Source organism: Pleurodeles waltl, chromosome 2_1, assembly GCF_031143425.1.
Source record: "Pleurodeles waltl isolate 20211129_DDA chromosome 2_1, aPleWal1.hap1.20221129, whole genome shotgun sequence".
Classification (NCBI taxonomy): Eukaryota; Metazoa; Chordata; class Amphibia; order Caudata; family Salamandridae; genus Pleurodeles; species Pleurodeles waltl.
Window position 1 is genome coordinate 688,256,201 of NC_090438.1, and position 26,909 is coordinate 688,283,109.

General features: G+C 43.7%; 1 protein-coding gene across 2 annotated transcripts in view; it reads left to right on the plus strand.

Moving 5' to 3' along the window:
* DDC (dopa decarboxylase) overlaps positions 1-26,909 on the plus strand; it is a 505,341-nt gene that overhangs the window by 457,826 nt on the left and 20,606 nt on the right. For both annotated transcript variants that reach the window (XM_069216857.1, XM_069216865.1), the window contains exon 13: positions 978-1,079. In XM_069216857.1, the coding sequence (XP_069072958.1) occupies positions 978-1,079 (102 nt within the window). The remainder of the gene's footprint in view (positions 1-977; positions 1,080-26,909) is intronic.

The following is a 26,909-nucleotide window of genomic DNA, read 5'->3' on the forward strand; positions in this document are numbered from 1 at the left end:
TGGAAAACACATAGATGTGTGCGTAAGGTCAACTGCCTACAGGACTACAGATGAGTGACTATGGCTGAATTCATGCATGAATAGTTATGAATGGATCAGTCTATTTGCTTATGTGTTAGAGGGATTTGCATGTGTCTGGGTTGTTGTTTGTCAGGTAATGGAATATTGTAGAGTAATAGATGGATGCGTGGGAGAACAGATTGGTGAATGCATTGGTGTGAATGGTCAGATGTATGAAAATTTATATTTCAAAGAGTGAATCGCTCAAGATGGGTGTATGACTAATTGGGAGTGGGTGGGGAATCGTGTTTTTGATTTGGCCATCTCTCTTCTCTTCTGTTACCTCTATTTTTGCCTGATTTTCCTCTCTCATTCACCTTCCTATGTCCACCAGTTCCCATTTACGGACAGGAATAACAGATAATAACATTGTGAGCCACGGGATCAGCAAATTTAAACGTTTTCTGTGAGACAGGTTGAGGCTAATATTTATAATTTTTTTATAAATGTGTATTTTGCTGGCTAATGCCATGACAGGGGCATAATGAAATACACCCCACATGGAATAATTTGTTGTTTTGCATTCAAATGTACGAAGTTTTGGGGAAGAACATCTTACCGTGAACCTGCTTTGAATCAAGCGTAGGCCCATTCACAAATTAATAAATTACACCACTGCCTGACCCTAACATGGCCAATATAAGGACATAGACTGCTTTCGCATTCCAATGACATGAGTAAAAGCCAAACGCTAATGGATCCCTTAATAAGTTCCACACACCTTCCATGATTGTTGTATATTTTATTGAGGACCTTTCACAACATCTACAGTTTTGTGTTCCACAGCAGACAGACTCCTTTCTATGTATGCCTTCGGCACCAATTGCACTAAAGCCAGGTGGGTTAGGCTAAGCATAGGAACATGGCTAGAAAGCAAATCAAGTGATGTAATGCAAAGTTCCTCTCTCCTTTCTTAGCACATAAGGCTGGCACGTGAATTTGAAGATTTAGTGCGTCAAGATGAACGATTTGAGATCTCTGCCGGCGTAACTCTGGGACTGGTGTGCTTCCGACTAAAGGTATGAGGAGAGACTAAAAAGTAAAACCTTTCTACTTGCCAATGCATTGCAACCACTTTAAATATTATACTGATTACACAGCTGTCAGTCAAGCAATCTTTCTTGAGGACAAACAAATTTAGGATCGCAGAAGTCATTTTCATCAAGAGCCATATCGAGCTATTGGCCACCTTCCTCACATAGTAATTATTTATTTGAGCATTGTGCTGTTTATGGGAAAACATACATATTAAACTTTAAAGATGTTGTTGGCTGAGGATCCGAAATGTGTTTTCTAGTTATGTGTATGAAGCAATGGCTCATTCACTTCAGTGACGGCCATGTATGGTCCACGTCGGTCCTCTGCAGCAATGTCGGACTGCGGCATAAAACCGGGCGCAGGCACCAAAAAAAAGTGTCCCATACTACAAAAAAATAGTGACCCCTGGTAAAAAAAATATGCCCCGTACTAAAAAAAAAAGTGGGCCTCATTGGCAAAACATGGCGGCTTAGAACTTTGTAACATAGCTTCTTGATGGTCTTTGAGGGTTGTGGGAACACACGTTTCTCACTGCTGCTGGCATGGTTTGTGAATTTTAAATATTACTCATGATGACACTACTCATTTCTAGGGTCCACCTCCCCCAGAACTGATGAAGCTCACACAGTGATCCTTGTCTCAACTGCAGTGTACTGTGGTGGCACCACCTGCTGACTGTGCAGTAACAGAGCAATTTTAGTGTTTCCAAAACTGGCCCACGGGACAAGCAAAAATGGCCCACAGGACAACACAAGCATTGGCAAAGCCAGTAGGTTTGGCATTGGTCGCTAGATTTCTGGCAATTCTTGCTTTGTCTTGTTTTGTTTTTAATCATGGTTTTTACAAAACGTTATTGTTTGGGAATATGCCATCCTTCAAGCTAAAAAAATAATTTTCTACAGGCACAAAGGTTTTTTGGTTTAAAAAAGAAACAAAACACACAAACACATATTACCATAGTACTCCTTGGCACTGAAGATAATTACTTAAAAAGTAAATCAGTCTGGCACTGGCTGCAAGCCTCTTGCCTTTGAGAAAGAAAGAAAGAAAGAAAGAAAGAAAGAAAGAAAGAAAGAAAGAAAGAAAGAAAGAAAGAAAGAAAGAAAGAAAGAAAGAAAGAAAAAGGAAGGAAAGAAAGAAAAAAGAAGGAAAGAAAGAAAAGACAGTGAACTGAAGGAAAGAAAAGAGAAAGAAATAAAGAAATGTAAACAGACAAGAGAGAAGGTAAGTAAAATGACAAGAGAGAAGGCTAGTAAAAAGGCAAGAGAAAAGACAAAGGAAAGAAGGCAAGAAAAAGAGAAGAAAAAATGCAAGAACAGAAAGAAAGATAGGAAGGAACAAGAGGAGGAAAGAAAGAACAAAGGAACAAGAGGAGGAAAGAAAGAATGACGGAAAGAGAGAAGGAGAGAAAGTGGGAATGAAATAAGGAGCAGACGAAAGAAGAAAGAAATAAAGAGAGAAACCATCCAAAAAGGCAAGTGAGAGAAGGTATAAGGGAAAGGAGGCAAGAAAAAAGCAAGAGAGAAAAAATGCAGAAAAAGGGCAAAATAGAATGCAAAAGAGAGAAGGCAATAAAAACGGCAAGAAAGAAGGAAAGAGAAAGTAAAAGGAAGGAAAAAGAAAGAAAGAAAGAAAGAAAGAAAGAAAGAAAGGAAGGAAGAAAGGAAGGAAGAAAGGAAGGAAGAAAGAGAAAGAAAGAAGATGAATCAAGGAAAGAAGGAAAGAAAGATAAGGAATGAAAGGATGGAAGAAAAAAGAAAGAAATGAAGAAAGAAAGAAAGGAAGAGAGAGAGAGAAAGAAGGTGCAAAGGAAAGAGAGAAGTAAGAATGAAGGAAAGAAGGAAGAAAACAGCATGGAAAAGAGAAATAAAAGGAAGAAAAAAGAAAGAAAGAGAAAGAAGGAAAGAAAGAAAAAAGATAAAGAGAGAAGGAAAGATAGAAAGAGAAGGAAAGAAAAAAGAATGAAAGGAGGCAAAGATGAGAGAAACAAAAAAGACAGAAGGAACGAAACAGATGCAAGGAGAAAGAAAAACAGTGGAAAGAAATAAATAAAGAAAGAAAGAAAGAAAGAAAGAAAGGAAGAAAGAAAGAAAGAAAGAAAGAGAGCAAAAAGAGGATAGCTTAATACAGAACAGTTTCACTTGGACAGTCTGGTATGCTGTGAAATAGCAGCAGCCACAAAAGCTAAACACTCCAAAATTAATGTACAACAACATTGGCAGGAGATGGAAACTGATAACAAAAAAATGTGCATCAGAAGGGTCCTGCTATCACATGAGGGTGTACACACAAATGCAACACTAAAGTAATTATAAAGTAAAAAAAAAAACACTGCCACTTAAGAGAGCTAGCCTGTGTATGGATATGCAAAATGCAGACACTCAAAGTGAAGTTAACCAGTAGCTTAATGAGGCTGACCCACTCCCTCATGCTGTGTGCTGTACTGGGCAGATGCAGAATGTGAAGGACACAACAGCAGACGAATGATGAAGAGTGGTGGCTGAAATCCTCCTGTAAATATATTGTACATGTTTTAGTAAAATCAAAAGCTCTTGGCTAGTGCCAGACCTAAAAATAGCCCATACATTGGTCTGTCAGAGCAGCTCATCTAGCTGTGCCAGACTGCCCTATAGTGAGTGAGTTAGAGGACAGCACATTGAAATGAGAGACACATAGGGGCTATATAATTGTTCTGTTCCTTTTATAATGATTCATTTTCTTTATTTCAAGAATGAAAGACACACAAAGTATCCATGTATGTAGGCTAGATTAAAAATCTTTTTGTCAAAAGTAAAACCAATACATTAGAGAAGGAGAAACCACCCATTACAAATATTGAGAAGGTCTAGTAAACACCAGTAAATCAGTTTCCAAAACATCCGAGAAGTAGTGGGCATGACTAACTGATGTTTACGTGCACAAATACCATAATTTGTGAATGGAAATTCACATTATTAGTTGTTGATTGTTCATTTGCCCTAGAAATTAAATGTTGCTCTATTCGGGAAAATGTAAGCATGTTAATTCTATTTGTAATTATAATTATGATGCCAGAGCTAAGGAGTGGGGGTCCTAGAGTGGGGTTACCTACCAAAGTAGATGGGCACCCACTAATTTGCTATTTTGTGACTATTCACAAACATTTGGGAGACACGTGTCCACGCTGGATGATGTACGAAATTCACTCCTGTTCCTGCCAGGAGTGAGTCTGTAACCATGAACAAATCATACACACAAGTATACATTTCAAACATACCGAGCTGATGTTTTAAGAGTTAAGCCAAATTTGAATTAATAACCTTTGTAAAGAATGCGATCTGTCATATAGCCAGTAGAAAGGTATAAACTCGCATACACAGTGTGTCTACATGATAAAATGCATTTAGAAATGGTTACAAAAATATTCAGTAATCGTTCCCACATATTTTGGTATGATAGTTTTGTAAATTAAGTTAATGATATCAAATTTGGTGAAGTTTGAGAAAAGATTCGAAGTGAAGAATCACATAAAAGTGTTTGTCATTGCTTCCTGAGTCTTCATTTTTTTGCTTTCGTTTACCTTTAAATGATACTAGTTATCATAAATACTGGAAAGGGGCTAGCCGAAAAGCTATTATATGTAGATTTTGTGACTTGGCGGAATTCAGAATCTTGCGTAATCCGAATAGAGTAAACTCTTCACTTGATATCTTGAAGGTATATGTAAGTATTAGCACATGTGCCTTTCATCAAAATGTTCCTGAAAGAAAAGTAAGTTGTAAAACGGAAACTGCAACAATGACAGTTCTGAACGTTTTAATTTGGGAGGCAATTTGAATGTAGAGATACCATTTCTAAACCTATTGAATGGTCCCCACAATGTGATACTTTAAGGATGGAGACACTGAGCTATGCTAATATGCTTGCCCTCTGTTTTGCATGGTAGGACAATCCTAGCTTATTCAACAACCACATTATACCATGCAAAGTTACTGACTTCTCACTTCTGCTCGATGATAGAAGATATCATGGCAATTGAGATATTTGTCCATTTCAAATCTTGGGGCGCCTGGGCAAAAGTATTTTGAAGTAGCAAGGTCTGCTATTCTAGAATCCTGAATTATGCGACCATAAATAATTGGTTGTAGCGTAGGAAGTGTCCTTTGTGAGTCAGAAATTGTTTCCCACACACAAAATACTGCAGTTTGTAACATATCGAGGAGGACGATAGACAATAGGTATAATAGGCACCCTCTCTCCTTTCCTCGAGTCCATATGCAATATATTAATGATTTGCAACCACAATGGCACTTGTAAATCACTAATATGTTTTGATACCCAAAAAGGGATGATAATACATTTGGAAAATGCAAGGTTTCACTGAGAGCCTGCTTTAAATATGTAAACGATGGCTGTCAGCATTGGAGGAAGCAGACAGGGACCAGGACATTGTTGCCTGCTCCCTCAAAGCGTCATTCACTGAATAGCATCATTTTTTCCCTTTAACGAGCAAGGCTGCTTTAAAAAAAAAATCGGCGTTGAGTGAATATGAATGCATGGATGGAGATCTGCTGTCCCTCGCAGGCCTCCATCCCTGAATTCACTGCCACTCACAGAGAGGCGTATACAGACTCCTGCCTCATAGATACTAACGAGGCAGAGGTATTGGTCATTTTATGCAAAAGGATATTTTATGCTCCAAAAGACTAGTATGTCAGTCAGTGAAGATGCAAATTAGTCAGTGGGCCTAAACAGAGGTAAATAAGAAATTCACGGTATTTAATTCACGTGACTTGCACAGTATGAAACACAAAATGGTCATATGTAAGATGGACCATTGTCGCAAATGATGCAAAGAAACTACAAAGGTGTATGGGTATGGCCTGACATGGGTCCCTTGCTCACTGGATTCAAGCTTGTCTGGCTGATGAAAGATGATACCCTGAAACCGGTCCTACGATGCTTGTTTCTGGTTCAGGAAGGACCTGGCTTGGCAGTTCAGGCTGGACTGTTCCCAAGGAGAACAGGCTCAAGACTTATGTGCATATGGCTGGGTCCAAACTGGGGACGCTCGTGGTGAGCAAAAAACAATGGATTAAACCCAGATCTTTGTGACTCGGGGTGAATGTTTGCATTGTTCAGCATTCTATCCATCATCTGTTCTTTTTGCATGCATCTGGAGCCGCAGCATGGAGTAGCAGCACAGGCAGCCTGCAAAACGCCAACTCTTCGTGCCAGTTCCGGTCAGGATCTGCGGGCCTACTGAGACATCCTGCACCTTCGACAAAGTCTGCCAAGGGAGGACCTGTCCTGCCACATTGCAGTCTCACCCCTACCTTTACCTTTCTTTCATATTGCCTGCCTACAGAATGGAGAAGCCATCCGCCAGCCTCAGGACACCAGAGGCAGGCCCACTGGAAGCACGAGCACCAGGTGACTAATAGCAGGCTGCCAGCGGTATAGTGTCCTGTCTCCTGTCTCTGCTCCCACCAGATTGGAATACAAAGTGGTGAAGCCACCCACTCCAGGAACATGTGGGTTGGCTCTTTGGCAGCATGTACACCAGGCAGCTCGACCTGAGACACAAATCCAGACCGCAAAGCCACCCCGCTGCATGATAAGCTTAATGTCCTCGCTCCCAGAGTGCCTGACATATACACAAGGTGAAGGGTTCCCTCCCACTCACACCAGCAGCACCAGAGGCCACATGTGCAAATTCCAGTTCACCTGAGGGCTGTCACATGGAGCAATGGGATTTCTTTATCACAGCCACTGGTGACAGGTTCACTGGCTGGGCCCTCCGCTCCTCTGGACTTTTGTCACCCACACCATCCCTTATGCCCCTTTGGAGTTTGACCTACATGCTCTATCTGCCCATGCTGATGGTGAGATCCCTGCATGAGGACTACCCTTCTGCGAGGCTGAGAGGTGAGTAGACAGACCGGTGACTTACTCTTCCGGGGCAGACAGCATGTTCTGGCTGCACTCTCCCATCATCAGCTGCTCCCTCCATCTTGGGTGCCCAACACAGCTTGGTCTTCAGCTTGGGGGGCTGCCTACCCCTCATCCATGCCACTGGAAGCCCTACCAAACTCTCCACCACCCGTGGGACCAACATGTTTATTTTCCTGGATACTCAACCCAGAGATGCCCTTCGGTAAGCCCTGCGCCAAACCCTCCTGTCAACCGCTCTTCTCGGAGGCCGCCACCCAGCAACGCCCTATGCACTCTGCATGCCAGGACTCATTGGGGGCTGTGTCCCATTATAGCCTGCTTCCTCTGCCATGAGTGGGTGTGACAGCTCTTAACTGTGGCCCTGATCCATGGCCCATGTGACTCTGAGGGTCACGAAATCCGTATAGCAGCTGACTTTTCACAGGAGACTAACGGAAGGTGTTTTTGGCCCTCCGGCTCCAGCTCCGCAAACTGGATATTAAGTTCAGCCTGTTTGAACCTGCCAGATTGTGGATCATGAAAGATGACACGTCCAAGGACTTCTTTGACCAAGATTCCCTAAACCTCTTCCTGGATGGAACAGCAGAACATACCATGGAACTTGCCCCTGCTGACTCAGATACTGCTCCCCATCCACCAGCAGCCACATGCGGTAGCCGCTGGCACTGTGACTGAACCCTCAACTCTGTCACAGCAGAGAGGCCAGACAGATCACAGGGCCACAGGGACATGGCCTTCAAGGCAGTGGCAGCTATCACCCACAACCAGATTTGAGATAAATCCCAGTCCCCACTAAAATCCTCCAGTTCAGACAGATGAGGTTTGCTCCCTACTGCTGAGACTTACTCCCTGCAATAGCTTTAGAGCATGTGCTCCAAGTTGATTAGTACAATGTTTCATGTTTGCATTTGTATACTTCTCCTCCATGCCGGCCTCCTTGCCTACACTTTTAACAAATGTTTTGTACAACTCTACTTTACCCAGTTTTCCGTAGCACTGTTTTTCAATAACTGTACATCTGCATGCCTTTGTACCATTTTATCACATGATGTTCTATAAAGGTTTATGCTACCCGTGCTTTTTTGTATTTGCCCTGCCCTCAGCTAGAATGGTTAGAATAGTGTCCCAAGCTGACTGATCGCCACTGTAGGCCTGATTTGTCTTTACCCTGCCCCTCCCTTTCCCTTCACCCCTCTCCTTCCATCTTTTCCCCTACTTCTCCCACAGCTTCCAATTGCATACGGGACAGCGTGCTCACTGTTCTGTACCACTCCTCCCCTCCCTGCCCCCGTCAAGGCCCTTCTAACTCCCCCAACAAACTAAAACGGTAAATGCATGGCACCTGTTGACTGCCTGACTTCAGCAGGTCCCCTGGAGCCTGCCCACCACCACTGGGGCGACCCATAGGGACATGGCTTGCCCCGACTAGATTCAACGATACCCAGTCACCACCCCCCGCCCTGTTCCCGTCATGGTATCACATTGAATGTTTCCTTCCCTGTTCCTCTCCGTGGGACCTCTGACATGCCGGTGCTGTGAATATACACCTGTGGTTTATAGTCTCCGGCCCTCCTTGAGGTGTGTCCTTGACTTAGTGCTGGCTTTTTCCCCTTCCCCGTTTCTTCTCTTTTCTTTCTTCCCACCTCCCCTTCCCACCAATGAGAACGTTAGACACCTCTCCACCACATGTGAGGGCTCCCATATTTACCCGACTCGTCCACCTCCTCAGCTCTCTCTCCTCTTTCCTTTCTACCCATTTCTCCCATCTCCCTATCCCCTGCCTCCTCCCTTCTCTTCTACATTTTCCCTTTGTTCCCTCCCTTTTGTCCCACCCCTTGCCGTCTCCGCTTCCCATTGTCGCTTGCCCTTCCATAGCCTACCATGATGACAACCTCCACCCTCAGATCAGATGTCAATGGCCTGACGCACTACATCAAGCATAAAAAAGTGCTCTCCTCCTTGAAGATGAAATAGGAGTACATGGCCCTTTTACAGGGCACCACCACTCCCACCTATTAGGAGTGGTTGGGGAGAGTGGTCCATAGCAGTTGCTCAACAACTTCAGCAACTGACCAGGGTCCCACCTGGAAAGGAGGAGTTGCAATCCTTATCTGCAGATCCCTCCCCATCACCGTGCTTAAGACTTGGTCCGATGACCCCTTGTGGGGTAATGCCAGCCTGCAGATTGGAGGGAAGGTCTTAAACTGGGCAACGTTGCGTTCAGCAGGCATTGGAAGTCTGAATCAGATCACTGAGGGGGCACCCTCAAATCCTTCACAGAGCTCCATGAGCAGGTGGGTATCCCACCACTTCAGTCGTGGAGATACCTCCAATTGCACCACTGCCTCAACCGCTGTTTGGGTGTGCACCCCTGGACCCTCCAACCCTCTGCGGTAGTCACTTATCTCAGGACATGGGATCACTTCTGTGGGGTGATGTCCAGGTTCTATGGCCTTTTGACTCATTAACTCTTCTCCCTCTCTCTCCTCAATATCCTCTGCAGCCAGACTACAAGGCAGAAGACTGGGCTGAACTCTTGGAGGCATTTGTCTGAGGGGCAAGAGAAGCACGTTTGAAGTTCTACCTTTTTAAGACATTACATGACTGGCCCTGGACCCCAGTGAAACTACGAGTGGCGGGCTTGTTGCCACATGAAAATTGTTGGCACTGCCCTGAGGTCAGGTAACATACTGCATGTCCTTTGTGACTGTCCCTCGATATGGGCCTTTTGGGACGCAGTAGGTTCTACACTGAGTGAGACCCTGTCGATTAGGTCCCCCCGTCCCTTGAACTTTTTACATGAGCCCGCGGACATCACAGGCCTCTTTCGTCTCCAGCGCCGCCTCTCACTCACGGCCTTTGCCACGGCCAAGATATGTATACTTCATCACTGGAATTCTCCTTTGCTCCTCCACCCATGAGGAGTGGCTGTCTGCAATGTTCCTAGCAGACTCACATAAGCATGTCATATATAATCTCAAGGACAGGACTGAGGTCTTTCTCCAGACGTGGACGCCCTTCCTACAGGACTCCGCGGGATAATCTGCCATTGCTTCCCCCGGCTCCCGGGCCCAAAGCATGCACCCCGTGCACATATTTCACAGGAAAGCTGCATCATGACTTGCCCTACAGCACTGGGTGTATCACTGAACTCTTCCAGGTGCACCCTCCTACACCACTTATAGACCCCCTCGCTGCTATGTCCTCCCCGTCCCTTGTGGTGGTCTCCCAATGAGGGTCATGGCCTTACTGTGTGACATACGCGTGTTTTTTGGATCTATTCAAGGCTACTTTACTTACTGTCAATGTGGAATTGTTCTGCTGCCATCCTTTGTACTGCCTTGTTCCCTCCCTCTCATTGCCCCCCCGTGTTGCTCGTTTTAGTTCTTCAATAACGAATTGCGAAACAAAAAGTAATAAAATATGCTTTTAAAATGGCAGCCTGATAAGATGTGCCGTATTGCAACTTCGCTACTCCGCTACATATTTGCCTGTGCATCAGCTACTATGCTGCTTTGAAATCCATCCCACTGAAGAAAAGGACTAAAGGCTTGTACAATTTATCCACTTTTCAGTGGATACAGGATCAGTGGTCTGATAAGGTGATGACTGGAGCACATTACCACCTTGTCCAATTCGAGAATAGGTGGTACTACTGCACCAGTGACAACTAAAGAGGTCTCAATGCCAGAGGAGTGGTGGTGGAGAATGAAAGACTGATGCACCAGGGGAGGCCATCAGGGCAGCTCACAAGGAGGCTGGGGGTACCAGTGTGCAGGGTATGTGTGCTGCATCTCGTGCGGCAGGGCCTCCAATGCTGCTCCAACATGTGCACTGTGATGTGGGCCTATTGGCACTGGCTGAGCCTAGGACTGGATCTTCTGGGTAGTGCTGCAGCATGAAAGTAGCACACCTTGCCACTACTGACTCTTTCCCCTTAAAGATAGGCATCAGATGGGTGGCTGATCACAACCGGAGTTGAGTCCTGGTGGCTGAGGGAGGGGGGACTGCTAAGGGCTGAAAAGAAAGGATAAGTAGCAGCCATCATGAAAGTTCTCAAAGTGGACAGAGTGTTATATGCCAGAGTCTCCGAATGGGTGCTGAAACATATCCATATTCACATGACTGGTTGAGCACCATTTTCTATGACTGTCCTTAATAAATAGCAATATGGTTGGTGGATGATATGACATTTCCAATTTGCTGACAGTGAATAAGTAGTGATACTGCTTGCAGTTGTGCATAATTGTTTGTCTCCAGTACTGTTTTCACCACTTAATCTCCCTATATTTTAAAGTTAATGTAGTTTGGGAAAACAACTAGAAGCATGTAATTGGCGGTTTTGCGTGGCAGCGATAATTATTACATACTGCAAGATACACTGATTACGGTTACCATTATTGGAACAACTGCAACTGTGGTGGTATGATGTAAAAAGGCACCATTAGTTGCCATACTTCCATAGCTCATCAAGGACCGTGAAAAATATTAGAGTGACAAAATAGACAGTTTGGCCATCAGTGAAACACTGTTGAGCCTTGACATGAACATAATCCATAACTGTACATTGATGGCCAGAAATAAGATACTGGATCTAGAGGGCAGTGCACCAGGACATGCCAGGCAGATAGATGAAATTAAAAATGTAATAAAGAATCAAGAAGTAAAACTCATCAATTTAGTGTAAATATATAGAGGAATAATGTTCAAGATGTTGGAATTCCAGGACTAACCAAGTCACAGCCAATGGAGGTGTGCCTGGAAAATTTCATACAAATGCCTTTTCAACACCTTTTTATTTCTGGTTATAAAAAAAAAGAACAAAAATAAAGGTATGAAAGGGAGAAAATGCTCAAAATTGCTTCATATCATCTATTATTAATACGTACATCTTTTACTGCACAAATGTGTGAAGTACAAAGGCAAAGAAAGGACACAGCATGAAGTGAAAACATATACTAGAGGGATAAAGAAAGTGAAAGACACCTGACCACAACACAGGTAGGTATCCTTTTTGTCCGGCCCACTGCCGGGGTCAAGTTTGAAGTCGGGGAAAGGGGTGAAGTAAGGGCGAACATGTAAATAATGAGGAAACAATGAAACCCGACCATAATGATTCCATCTAAGATCTAAGTTCTGTAGAGGTGGAATCTGTTCTGCAAAAAGAACTGCAAGGTTTATGGGGTGAACTAATGAAATGAGATCAGTTCAGTCTGTAGAATTGATGACACATAATTAATGCAGCAGGGAGCTGTTGAGGCAGAAATGTTCTCTGCATGGTAATGGACATACACCCCTGCCCTGTGTGCTCAACTGTACTGATGTCTGGATCCTTAATGCTGATTTTTGTCGCCAGAGGCACACACGGAACAAGTGTGTGCACCATGACATAGGCCTGCCTAATGGATTGCAGTCTTGTTGGACTGGAACAGCACCCAAAGTGCTACTGTCATAGTGGTGAGAGGCTACTGCCTTCATCAGAAGGTAAGCAGCACAAGTAAAGTGGTGGCAGCATACTGTGTAGTGATCAGTAGTAAACAGGCCTTTTTAACCTGCTTAACTGGAGTAAGGCTGACAGGTTCACTCATTTAAAGTTCTACTGCTCTGTGCTTACCTCCCCTTTGACCTGCATCAGGTTGGTGTTTAGTGCTGTGCAGTGCATGAGTGGTGTATTTGCGCTGGTTGTATGTGTGTCTGGGAAGGGTACATATAGAGATACCACAATACTGAGCAGTGAGTGCACAGTGAATGCATGGGCTGGATGTATGTGTGCCTATGAGTGGCATGACACATTAAAGATCTAATGCTGTGAAGTGTGTGCATGGTAAATGAATGATCTAGATGTATGTCTGCATATCTGCCTATGAGTGGAACAGTACATGAAGGATATAGTGCCGTGCACTGCCAGAATGTCAAATGTATGTGTGGTTGTATGTGTGCATATGAGTGGTATAGCACATGAAGGATACCATGCTGTGAAGTATGTGTAGGCTCAATTCATGCACTGAGTGCATGCTTGCCATTGGCTGGTAAGATGTATGGAAGGCTTTGGATTCCATTTTGGGAAATGCCCCCGGACAGATCTGTGTATTGCTGCATTCCTATAAACTGGGTGGGGCGCACACCGGAGAGGGGAGAGCCAGGCTTCCCCTGTACTTCAAAGGGTGCTCTTTGATTCAGGAAGAGTTCACGAGGAAGGAGACTGGGCATAACTCATGAAGGAGAAGTGGCTGATAAGAGAATCATAAAGAGTAGGGATGGGGTCCTAGGCTAATCTTTTGATATAATTGTCATTGTGGCTGACATCTAGGTGTGAATTCTGGTCATTCCCATGGTCTGCGTTGTGGGGCCATCGGCTTTGGAGTCGCCCGCGCTATAACAAACTGCTTTCAAGAGGAAGAAGCAAGCAGAAGAGTGGATCCTTCAAATGAAGGAGACCCCAACATAAAAATAAAAGATTCAGACTCTATTTAAATTTGGTGTCTGGAAATAGACTATAACAAGAGGAGGTTGATAGCCGGAAACTGTCATCTGTCAAGCAGCCACTTGGGCTCTGTGGAAGACAACCTCTGTGTGACTTTTGTCTATGACCAAAACTGGGGGCTAAGGTCTGCCATTCTCCCCACTGGATGTGGGGACATCACCCCAGGAAATCCAAGACCACCGGACCCTCGAACCTGGAGCACCAGTCTTTGTCTGCTTGCCAAAACCAGTGTGCTCTGTGAAGAAAAGGAGAGCGCTTTGAAGGAGCGAGGTACAGTGAGGGATCCTGACGAGTGGATCCCTCTAGCAAGGTGCTCGGAGACAGCTGCTGCACTGATCAGGCTGTTGCCCATTTGCAGATCCCATTCAGGGACCCTGTGTGCCAGAGTTGGCTGCCATGAAGTTAGCCGTGGTTGCACTGATCAGGCCATAGTCTGCCAGAGGAGGCCACAGTGAAGTGAAGTGAAGTGAAGTAAATATTATTGCTGTGCTAATCGGGCCATCTCCCATGTTTGGAGTAAGGTCGGTTTCTCTCGTATGTCAGAGGGGCCACTGTGAAGAACAAGGGATATTGCTTGTGTCAGCAGTCATCAAGAGGAGACTACACCATGGTGACCTCTGTGTGCCTGAGCCCCCACTGAGGTTCAGAACCCAAGTGATTGCCCACCACCTGTGAGAAGGATCAAAGGAACTTACGTTCTTACTGGTGGAAGCACCCTGGACCCCCAGCCACTGCCCCTAGAGAGCTGTGAGAGCTATTCACCTTCAGCAACTGTTGCAGAAGCCCTCTGCAAGGTTCAAGAGTGAATTGCTTCCAGGAACTCCAGTAGCGCAACCCCAGCAGGAGTGGGTAAGACTGATCACAGGGCCGGAAGGTCCTAGGGGAACTTGCTCAGCCACATAGCTCTTCAGGCACTGCAACACTTTTGACTTTTGAAAGAGTCGGAGTGGAACTTGTGAGACTCAGACTACTAATGGGGCTTAACCTGAATGGCACCTATGGTGAATGGGGAACAACAACTATCATTAGTGAGAGGTAAGTGGCACTCAGAGACCTGTCCATCCTACACTAGAGCCCTGACCTCAGAGGACTGTGTATATTATTTGTGTATGCTATATTTTACTTTGTGTTTGTATATAATATCCCTTTTCAGGTTGCAGCCTACCAGACAGTGCAGCTGTGTGGTATGCAAAGGACATCTTAAGGAGTCTCAGAAATTTGGAATTGGAATGCATTTTGTCCGTTGCTTGCTATTGGCTTTGTGGTTTGTAACTCAAGTTTTCTGGCTTTCCATTCACTGGCTTTATTTGCTTTAGACTCCCAAGCTGGAGTTCTTATGTCCCCAATGCAAAGCTGTGTTTACAGTATTCTTCCAAAAAATGTTTTCTGTAATAACAGGCCTATAAATCTTGTTCTTATCTTTTTACATTTGCTGGGCATTCAAAGACTGAGGTCAAATATCAAGCTGTGTGCTCCAGGGAGCATGTTGTTTATTTTGCTTTGGGCTGGCTTCAAAGTGACAGCGTTTACAAGAAAAAGGAATGCAGCATCCTTTCTCCATTGAACCTGCCGGTGCCCTTTTTTATTTTGTTTTAGACATAGCAATCTCAAAAGGTATCTCACTCTTCAGCTGCACAAAACATTTGACTTTCCTTCCTGGGGCATGAAGTACACTATTGGAATTGTCAGGGTGGGTGGAAACATGAACGTTTCTAAAATCATATTGAAAACTATTGCTTAAAAAAAAGAAACTTGCATTGATTTAGTCTGATGTACTACTACTACTAAGATGAAACAGTTCTGCATGTGCATGAAATACATTTTTGGAATTTTTGCAGAAGCTTTTTCATATTTAACACTTTTTTACAAATTAATGTGGTTCACAAGTTAAGTGTGCAGTATACCTTTGTTGTTTTCTTTCACATTGATTAACTTGGAAATAAATGCCTGTTTCCAATGGGGAGGTGCATGCAAAGTTCAGGAGAGCGCTTGCGGAACGCACTGATTTAGTCTGATGTACTGGTACTACTAAATTGAACCAGTTCTGCATGTGAATGAAATACATTTTTGGAACTTTTGCAGATACTTTTTCATGCTTAACATGTTTTTGCAAAGTTCCTCTTCCACATTTCAGTCTCATCTTCAGCCTAACATATGGTGACCTTGGACAATTTACATTGTTTATGGCCCATACACTGTCAAGCACAGGATAAGGTAATTTTCACAGGAAAAAGACAGCCACATTGTAACACCATTTAACAATGCCTTTCACTTTTGATGTGTAAAGCATATGCTTTATTTATGACATCTGTAGCAACTCGTTTTGGAGCAATGGATAGGTTCAAAGGCACTTTTTAAGAAAGCTTTTTTTGTTTATGTTTAGCTACGCAATATTTATGTATTCTGTCTGCCGCTGTGCCTTTTTTCGGAACCCATATATTACTGGATATAAATTATTTCTTCATTTGTCCTTGCAGGCAATAGGGTCATGATTTGAATGGCTCAGCAGGTGCAGCGGCCCAGGGGCAAAAAGATCCAGGAAACCCACTGAACACTGATTATTGCTATATTTTCCTACTAAACAAACAGTCACAAGTGCAGTTACCTTGCAGGCAGTAAGCTCATGATTTGAATGGTGCAGCAGGTGCAGTGGCATTGGGACCAAATGCTCTAAGAAACACACAACACCATTTTTGCTATATTTTACTACTAAAGAGGCAGTCACATGTCATTACCTTGAAGGGAATAGGGCCATGATTTGAATGATGCAGCAGGTGCAGTGGCAGAGGGGTCAAAAGCTCTAGGAAAATCACTGAACACAGATTATTGCTATATTTTACAACTTAACAAGCAGCCAGATTACAATTACCTTGCAGGTGCTAGGGACATATTTTGAATGGTGCAGCAGGTGCAATGATAGAGGAGTGAAAAGCTGTAGGAAACCCACTGAACACCGAATATTGCTATATTTTACTACTAAACAAGCAGTCACAATTGTAGTTACCTTGCAGGCATAAGGGTCATGATTTGAATGGCTCAGCAGGTGCAGTGACCCTGGGGCCAAAAGCTCTAGGAAACCCACTGAAAACTGATTATTGCTATATTTTACAACTAATCAGTCACCAGTGCAGTTACCTTGCAGGCACTAAGGTCATGATTTGAATGGTGCAGCAGGTGTAGTGGTATTGGGACCAAATGCTCTAAGAAACACACAACACCGATTATTGCTATATTTTACAGCTAAACAAGCAGTCACAAGTGTAATTACCTTGAAGGCACTAGGACCATGATTTGAATGATGCAGCAGGTGCAGTGGCAGAGAGGTCAAAAGCTCTAGGAAACTCACTGAACACTGATTATTGCTGTATTTTACAACTAATCAGTCACCAGTGCAGTTACCTTGCAGACACTAAGGTCATGATTTGAATGGTGCAGCAGGTGTAGTGCTATTGGGACTAAATGGCCTAAGAAACACACTGAATACTGATTATTGCTATATTTTACTACTAAACAAGCAGCCACAAGTGTAATTACCTTGCAGGCACTAGGGCCATGATTTGAATGGCGCAGCAGGTGCAGTGTCACAGGGGCCAAAGGTCTAGGAAACCCACTCACCAACAATTATTGCTATATTTTACTACTAAAGAAGAAGTCACAAGTGCAATTACCTTGCAGATTCCATGGCCATGATTTGAATGGCGCAGCAGGTGCAGTGGCACAGGGCTCAAAAGCTCTAGGAAACCCACTGAACACTGATTATTGCTATATTTTACTACTAAACAAACAGTCACAAGTGCAGTTACCTTGCAGGCACTAAGGTCATGATTTGAATGGTGCAGCAGGTGCAGTGGTATTAGGACCAAATGGCCTAAGAAACACACTGAACACCGATTATTGCTATATTTTACTACTGAACAAGCAGCCACAAGTGTAATGACCTTGCAGGCACTAGGGCCATGATTTGAATGGTGCAGCAGGTGCCGTGGCACAGGGGCCAAAAATCTAGGAAACTCACTGGCGGACGATTATTGCTATATTTTACTACTAAAGAAGCAGTCAGAAGTGCAATTACCTTGCAGATTCCACAGCCATGATTTGAATGGCGCAGTAGGTGCAGTGGCACAGGGCCCAAAAGCTCTAGAAACCCACTGAACACTGATAATTGCTATATGTTACTACTAAACAAACAGTCACAAGTGCAGTTAACTTGCAGGCACTAAGGTCATGAATTGAATGGTGCAGCAGGTGCAGTGGCACAGGGCTCAAAAGCTCTAGGAAACCCACTGAACACTGATTATTGCTATATTTTACTACTAAACAAACAGTCACAAGTGCAGTTACCTTGCAGGCACTAAGGTCATGATTTGAATGGTGCAGCAGGTGCAGTGGTATTAGGACCAAATGGCCTAAGAAACACACTGAACACCGATTATTGCTATATTTTACTACTGAACAAGCAGCCACAAGTGTAATGACCTTGCAGGCACTAGGGCCATGATTTGAATGGTGCAGCAGGTGCCGTGGCACAGGGGCCAAAAATCTAGGAAACTCACTGGCGGACGATTATTGCTATATTTTACTACTAAAGAAGCAGTCAGAAGTGCAATTACCTTGCAGATTCCACAGCCATGATTTGAATGGCGCAGTAGGTGCAGTGGCACAGGGCCCAAAAGCTCTAGAAACCCACTGAACACTGATAATTGCTATATGTTACTACTAAACAAACAGTCACAAGTGCAGTTAACTTGCAGGCACTAAGGTCATGAATTGAATGGTGCAGCAGGTGCAGTGGCATTGGGACCAAATACTCTAAGAAATACACAACACCAATCATTGCTATATTTTACTACCAAACAAGCAGTCACAAGCGTAATTACCTTGAAGGCACCAGGACCATGATTTGAATGATGCAGCAGGTGCAGTGACAGAGAGGTCAAAAGCTCTAGGAAACTCACTGAACACTGATTATTGCTATATTTTACAACTAATCAAGCAGCCAGATTACAATTACCTTGCAGGCACTAGGGTCATATTTTGAATGGTGAAGCAGGTGCAATGACAGAGGAGTGAAAAGCTCTAGGAAACCCACTGAACAGCGATTATTGCTATATTTTAGTACTAAACAAGCAGTCACAAGTGCAGTTACCTTGCAGGCATAAGGGTCATGATTTAAATGGCTCAGCAGGTGCATTGACACTGGGGCCAAAAGCTCCAGGAAACCCACTGAACACTGATTATTGCTATATTTTACTACTAAACAAACAGTCACCAGTGCAGATACCTTGCAGGCACTAAGGGCATGATTTGAATGGTGCAGTGGCATTGGGACCAAATGCTCTAAGAAACACACTGAATACTGATTAATGCTATATTTTACTACTAAACAAGCAGTCACAAGTGTAATTACCTTGCAGGCACTAGGGCCATGATTTGAATGGTGCAGTAGGTGCAGTGGCACAGGGGCCAAAAGTCTGGGAAATCCACTGACCGCTGATTATTGCTATATTTTAGTACTAAACTAGCAGTCACAAGTGCAATCACCTTACGGGCACTGGGGCCATGATTTGAATGGCACAGCAGGTGTAGTGGCACAGGGTCTAAAAGATCAAAGAAACCCACTGAGCACCAATTATTGATATATTTCACTAGTAAACAGCCTGAAGTGCAATTAACTTGCAATAACTAGTGGGTCATGATTTGAATGGTGCAGCAGGTGCAGTGGCATGGGGTCCAAAAGCTCTAGTAGTCCCACTGAATACCAAATATTGCTAGATTTTACTACTGTACCCAACTTGGAACCAGTTATGGCAGATATCGGCTCGCTTCCTAGCGACTGCCTGCTGTCCCAATGCTCCCTGTGGTGCACTGCGAGTGTGCATCCTCCACCACTGCCGCGCTTCCTGACCCTTCCTCTTTACCCTCAATGGCTTCCTCCCTTGCAGGCTTCCTCTTCTCCTCACTTAGGACACGGGCACACCTTAAAAGTTTGAGGGTCACCCCCCAAAGGGCAGCCTTTATATTAAAAAAAAAAAGTAAAAGTTCTATAAAGTATTTTAGTCCTTTGTAAGAGCACCAGTTATATTGCACAGACACTTCTTAATGGCATTGGGGAAATTTCATGATTTCATGATTTACCCACGGTCACAGGATGTTGAGCCGACACCGAGACTCAAACCTGGTTTCCCAAGTCTGCAGCTCTTTCCGTTACTTCACATCTTTATTATAGTCATCTGCAACATGTAGAAAAACATTGAGAAAGACAATAGATTTCCTAATTATCATATATAATACAATCTTGAAACACCTACCTTCATGATGTGCGCTGTATGAAAACTTCTACAACATTTGATTTTACTAAAAAATTATCCATGTAGAAAAGTGACCCAGGGCATTCAAAGGGAGCTGCACATAACTGACTTGCATCTTACTTCACTATTGGCATTGTCAGGGTGGGTGGAGGCATGAACGTTTCAAAATTCATTATTGAAAACTATTCCTTGCACTGATTTAGCCTGATGTACTACTACTACTAAGATAAAACAGTTCTGCATGTGAATAAAATATATTTTAGAAATTCTTGAAGAGACGTTTTCATATTTTAGACGTTTGTGGCAGAACGTCCTCAAAAATTAAGGTGGCCCATAAGTTAACTGAGCAGGACATCCTAGTCACTTGCTTTCTTTCATGTTGATTAATAAATACGTGCCTGTTTGGAACAGGGGACCACATGCAAAGGACAGGAGTGCACTTGTGACCCCCAAGCTATAGACCTATGGGGACATTATAATACAGATTATACAGCATCTGCTGGCTTCAATGCAGCATAGTGCAAGCAAAAAACAAAATGCTAAATTGCAGTCAGTGCTAACTATGTCATAAAGCATTTTACCTTTACTTTCAGCCATTTGCAAAATGGCTAAACACACATTGACAACACCACTATATCTTGCATAGGCAAGATCTATTGGCTTTGCCAATGCTTATCATAAAGGCAAGTATTATTTATTACTACTGAGTGCATTTTGAGTTGTGATCCTGTGTTCACCACCTGTATCTGCTCCCCCTCCTAAAAGCTATGGATTTCTTGACCCCCACTACTTCTTAGAATCAAGTGATGAAGCGGTACTAGGCCCAGGTGAACAAGACCCATAGTAACTCTGGCCCCAGGACATCGGGAGTTAAAGGACTCAATCCCCACAGTCAGGCCCAGTACCTTTAGCTTGCCTCATGGCCTTCGAATAAGAGTTCTGACACAAGTAATCTTGCAGAATTTTTACGTAATTCTGTGTGAATACGCTACACAGAATTACAAAAGTTATGCCACCACTAATCTTTTGTAGGTGACTGCTACTGTTCAAAGCCTCTAACAGTGTGCTGTCTTATTGTGTGCGTTTAAGAGTGTTCTACCAACACTCTAGCCAAATCTGGGGTACCTCCTTTCCACCACCAGAGAGCTTTTTCCACTTCAGAGAGGCCTCTGTGTTTTTTGTGTCCACACAGTTTGCAAGTTCCATCTCCCCATAGAGTTCCTCCAGCTTTGCCACCTCCATTCATTCTTCATGCCCTCCTACTTTTGGGTCTTTCAAAAATTGGCAAACTCCTAGAGATCAAAGCAAGGTAAGGTGTTGGGGAGGGCAAAGAGAGATGTTCCGAGTCTACACCGCCTCGCAGTATTTTGGAACTTGGGATTTTGTGTTTCGGTACATGTTTTTAGATTAACATTCTATGTGGTGATTCAAAAATCATAGGATAAAAAGTGTTGATGGCCAAAAACTCAGGACTGGTTTAACATGTCTCACATGACATGGGTCTGCTCGTTAGCCATGGGCATGGAGACCTCAAGCTTATTTATGATGTTGACATACACAATAGAATGTCACTGTCCATGCAGCAAGGAACTTGTTCCCTACTCAATTAAATTCCTGAAAAATTTAAACTACCATTGTTCCTGGCAATGGTGGTAATCTTCTTTGTTGATGAAACCCTTCTATTTCCTTTCCAAGATTTTACATTTTGTTAAAGCTGGGTTTTTCTCCTCCTGCTGAAGGGTTATTACCACTTCTGCTCCTGTAATGTTTCTAAACAAGACATTGCAGTGTCAGACCTCCGGAGTAGTTCCGTGAGAGACATAAGTAATTTACACAGTGCTTGTTTTAATGGTCGCAATCTGGTACTTGAAGTCTTACACTTATGACTGAAAAACAAATCTACACGTTTCAGAATGCTGGGAAAACCCGGTCTAAAAGAGATAATCAAGGCTGACACATTAAAACATGAGAACTTTGCTATGTAGTTTTGAAGTATGAATGTGTCATAATACTTAGAATGTAAGGCAGACTTATCAGTGATTTTATGTGGTCTAACCTTTAATGGGTGTGCTGGGTTTTTTAAGTAGCTAATCTTCTTGTGGACTTATTCTTTGCATTCTGGTACTTCTAGTTTTGGTAATGTTACCATTTTATAAGTTGGAACTACATGCCCCAGAATGCAAAGAAAACACGGGTCTTGAGTACTCACTGAAATGGAGTTCTCCAGGTTTTTGACTGGGAGACACACTGAGATTGGAAGACAGTCATAGACATTCATGGATGCAGGTTGGCAGAAGAGTATAAAAGGTTAAGAAGTATTATGTTTTGTGGTATGCCTAAAATAAAAATATTTCAGGCAGGCCAGGCAGTTAGAACACACACCTTTTAAACCGTGCCCCTTCCCATTAAATTTTGCACATGGAATTAATTTTATTCACAATGGGTAACTCAGGCAGGGCATGCAGACAGACATGCTTCAGACAAAGCGCAGACGTATGGGCTGGTAACCTTGGCACCCATCACACATCTGGAATATAATGTATCTTGACAGGACTCCGTCTGGCTGGCTAACTTCTTTGCATAGTCGAACACTAACTGTTGCATATATTTTCTACAGTATAAAGCTGCTTCCCAAATAGTGCTAATGGGCCATTTGCTTGCCACCCATTTACTCTTCAAAGCGCTACATTCCACAAGACCACTGCCTTTAAACCAGGTGGCCATAAGTAAATAGTGTTCTCATAGTGTTTCATTGTTTAATCATTAAAAGATGGCCAACACATTGGTTCTAAACATGCCGGTCACGCAAGCACATTAAACCAAGAAAACACTATGTACAATCCCCTTAAAAGGCACCCACTCACTGTTTTTTTTAATTTTATTGGTTATTGCAAGCACATATCTTCAATGTTTAGGAGACAGAATATTTTCTTTTTTTAGACTTTTATTCTTCTAATTTATCCTGCATATTTTGTTGTTTGTTTTTATTGTGGTTGTGTAAGGAGGTAAAAGCAAGAAAGAGTCAGTGGGTAGCTGAATGGATGTTTGAGTGAAAAGATAAGCTAATGTGTTTGTATGCTGACTTATTGAGTTCCTTAACCCATAAGGTAAAAGCAAAGAATGACAACTGGGCATGAAGGAAAGCTATGCACTTTTAAAAAGTGTCCAATAGTATGAGTTTAGAAACAGGAGTTATTTGTACCGTTCTGAATTTGGGGTTACCCAAAAAACCTAATAATAACTTGAAGGTTTATTTACAAACATTGGGCCTGATTCACAAAGGTAAAGTTAGACCAAAAGTCTAACTTTTCTGCATTCACAAAGGTAAGTTGCTACTACTAACTTTACTACTAGTAAAGTTGGACTTTTGGTCTAACTGCACCTTCGTTTAAGGTGCATGTTCAGTCTTCCTTCTCAGCAAGAAGGTCAGTAGACTACAGAGTAGCAGGGCAGCAGTCCAGGCAGAAAAGCAGTACAGCAAAATATCCTCAGGTCCAGAGGTATACTGAAGAGTTGGGTCTGAGGGTCCAATTTTTATGGGCGAGTGCAAAGCGCTCCGTCCCATACTGTAATCTCTCTTTGGGCTTCTAACCACACCCATGTCACGTCAGTCACTTTCATTGGTTCATAGGGCTTGTCTTTTAAAATCAGCTTGCTTTCATTTGTGAAGGCATGCATACGTCATGCCTTTTCCGGTGTTTAGCCCACCTACACAGTACCAGTAAACTACTGAAACCATTCGAGGCTCGATGTTTTAAGCATGGTTTCCGGACTAGTTTATCTTTTTATTTTCCACGCAGTGCCATTGCTCTGGGGTTTACATAGCGCAATCGCGCTCGGTTTTTCTGCTTTCAATTTCAGCACGATCGTGCTGTATTTTACATAGCGCTATCGCGCTGTGTTTTTTTTCTTGTAATTTGTGTGGCAAGAAAAGTCCGGTTAGGAGTTTACAACGCTAATAGCTCTAACTTGAGCAAAGGCGAGACCCGTTGCTTGGCAAATGTTTGTTATATCTGGTGCCAGCTTTGCACTAAGAGAGGGTTCTGGAACATTGCACGTCCAGAGGTGTTTGGAATTTCCTGCCTCCCTACCCTGGCTCCAGCTTGTCTGGGGGTCACAAAAAAACGAGTGGCAAACTCTTCATGAGTATGCTCAGGTAGAGCCTTTGAGGTGTGCAAGTGTGGTAGGTGACAGCTACTACCCCTCATGAAGTCAGAGTTGGCCCTTCCTGCCAACATCTATTCCCCCTTTGTCTCACTGCCTCTGAGCAACACACAAAGATCAACTTCCAGCTACACCTAGGCATGTGGCCCAGGGCAAAGGCTGCAGGCACCACGTGTTTAGCACAAGATAATGCAACGTTTTCAGAATTTTCAGAATTGTGACTTAAAATTCTATTTTACCATTAAAAAGAACTTTAAATTATAATTCTTTAGGCATCCAGTTTGAAATTCCTACCTTCTCCTAATTGTAAGTTATAACAAATTAAATGTGATAAGTTGACCCAATGTTTTCCTAAGGAAGAAGCAGGACTTGCAGTAGTGAAAAATCAATATGAGTTTTTTATAGGACATGCAAAAGTTAAAAGTACATATCCACCTTTTTAAATACACTTCACCCTGCCCCAAGGGCTATCTAGGGCCTACCCAAGTGGTGACTTCAATGTATTAAAAAAGGAAGGTATAGACCTAGCAAAAGGTTTTTTTTCCTGGTTGAAATGGCAGTTTACACTGCAAACACAGGCTGCAGTGGCGAGCTTGAGACATGTTTAAAAGTCTGCTTAAGTGGGTGGCACAATCAGTGCTGCAGATCCACTAGTAGTGTTTAATTTACAGGCCCTAGGAACACGCAGAACTACTTTACTAGGGACTTACAAGTACATTAAATGTGCCAATTGGCTGTACGCCACTTTCACCATGTTTTAGGGAGTGAGCACACTCACTTTAGCACTTGCTAGCAGCTTTAAAGTGCACAGAGTCCCAAGGCCAACAAAAAATTAGATCAGCAAAAAGGGGGGGGGGGGGAAGGCAAAAGGATTGGAGGAAGACTAGCCTAAGAATGGCACAAGTAACACGTGCCAACCCCCAGCTGAACGTTGGGAGAACTACTTAACCTCCTGGGAGTTCTCATCACTAAGGTGGAAGAACCTGGAGAGACCATCAGCATTGGCGTGGCCTGAGCCAGGACAGTGTTCCATTGTAAAGTCCATTCTCTGTAGAGAAATGGATCATCTAAACAGCTTGGGATTCTCACCCCCCCATTTGCATGAGCCATCTGAAAGGGCTGTGGTTTGTCTGAACCTGGAAGTGAGTCCCAAACAGGTATGGTCTCAGCTTCTTCAGTGCTTAGACCACACCAAAGTCCTCCCCTTCAATAGAACTCCACTTCTGTTCCTGAAGAAGTATCTTCCTACTAATAAAGGCTACTGGTCTCTTCATTTAACTGTGCTAAGACAGCCCCTATGCCATGCTCTGAAGAATCTGTCTCCACAATTAACTCCTTGCAGAAGTCAGGAGCGTTGAGTACAGGTGCAGTACACATGGCTTCCTTGAGGGAGTCAAAGGGTTTTTGACAGGCTTCTGTCCAGATCACCTATTTGGGCTGGTTCAATGAAGTCAGTTCAGTTAAGTTGGCAACCATGGTGACATAACCCTTAACAGATCTCCTGTAATATTCTGTGAGGCCCAGAAAGGCTCTCACTTCAGTCTGGGGTTTGCAGGCGGGGGCTGCCAGGCTTGGCTAGTTTCAATCTTGGCATGAAGGGGCTCTATCTGGCACCTACTGGCCTCGACAGTCAGGCCTGAAGTATCTCCTGGAGGTGGTACAGGTGTTCCTCCCAGCAGGAACTGAAGACAGCAATGTTCTCTGGGTAGGTAGCATGGAAAGCCTCTTTCTCAGCCAGAATCCTGTTCGTCAAACTCTACAAAGTGGGAGGGGCATTCTTTAATCCAAAAGGCACCAACCATAACTGGAACTATCCCTCTGGGATCGAGAATGCTGAACTCTCTTTTGCCCCCTCAGTCGTAGCAATCTGCCAGTACCCTTATGCAAGATCTAAAGTACTGAGGAATTTGGCATCACCCAGCCTGTCTATTGGCTCATCAGTCTTGGTGACTGAACTGAGTCCCTTGTAATCCACACAGAACCAGAATTCTGGGGTAGCACCAGGTGGCGCAGCTTTGGTTACCAGCACAACTGGGTTGGAGCAGGGACTGTTGGTAGGCTCAATCACCCATAACACCATCATCCTGGAGACTTCCTCCTTGATACTGGCCCTTCCCCTATCTGACAGCTTGTAAATTTCGTTTTTGCCAGCCATACTGTCCTGGGTATCAATATCATGGGTACACAGATTGTGAACCCAGGGGTGAGGGAGAACTGAGAATAAAACTGACCCAGTAACTGACAACAGTCACTCTGCTGTTCTGGGGTCAGTCTCTTCTGACTCATTTTGCTTCTGGGAAGACTGGAGGTCCAAGGAGAGGTTCACTGTGCTCTCACACTCCATCATCTGTCACCAAGACCATGGTGACTTCAGACCATCTCATATGGACCCATTCAATGGTGTTGAAAAGCTCTGAGTTCCACAGGTTCCATGGCCTGCACCTTGTGGTCAGGCTGAAACTCCACCAGAGTGGCCTTTTGGTCGTACTAGAGATTCATTACCTCTTGACTGGAATCAAGATTGTCTTTTGCCAGCATGTACCTGACTACATCCTCGAGAGGGAGCTTCAGGGAGCTTGCTCCCACCCCTCTCTTAAGGCTAAGAGGTTCTCAAACAGGGTGTGCTTTGGAGAGTTCAATTGGGCTATACCCAACCCCCTTCTGTGGTACCTCTGTGTAGGCAAACAGTAGGCATGGAATGAAGGTGTCCCACTTCCGCTCAGGCAGGCCCATAATCTTGCCCTTGAGGGTCTTGTTGACTCTCTCAACAAGTCCATTGGTTTAGGGGTGGTAGGGGGTGGAGAACTTGTAGGGGTCCCCACAATCATCCGACAGGCTTCATGTACGCGGACATAAAGTGGATGCCCCTGTAAGATTCCACTTGTTTGGGAAACCCCACTCAGTTGAAAATCCCCATCAGG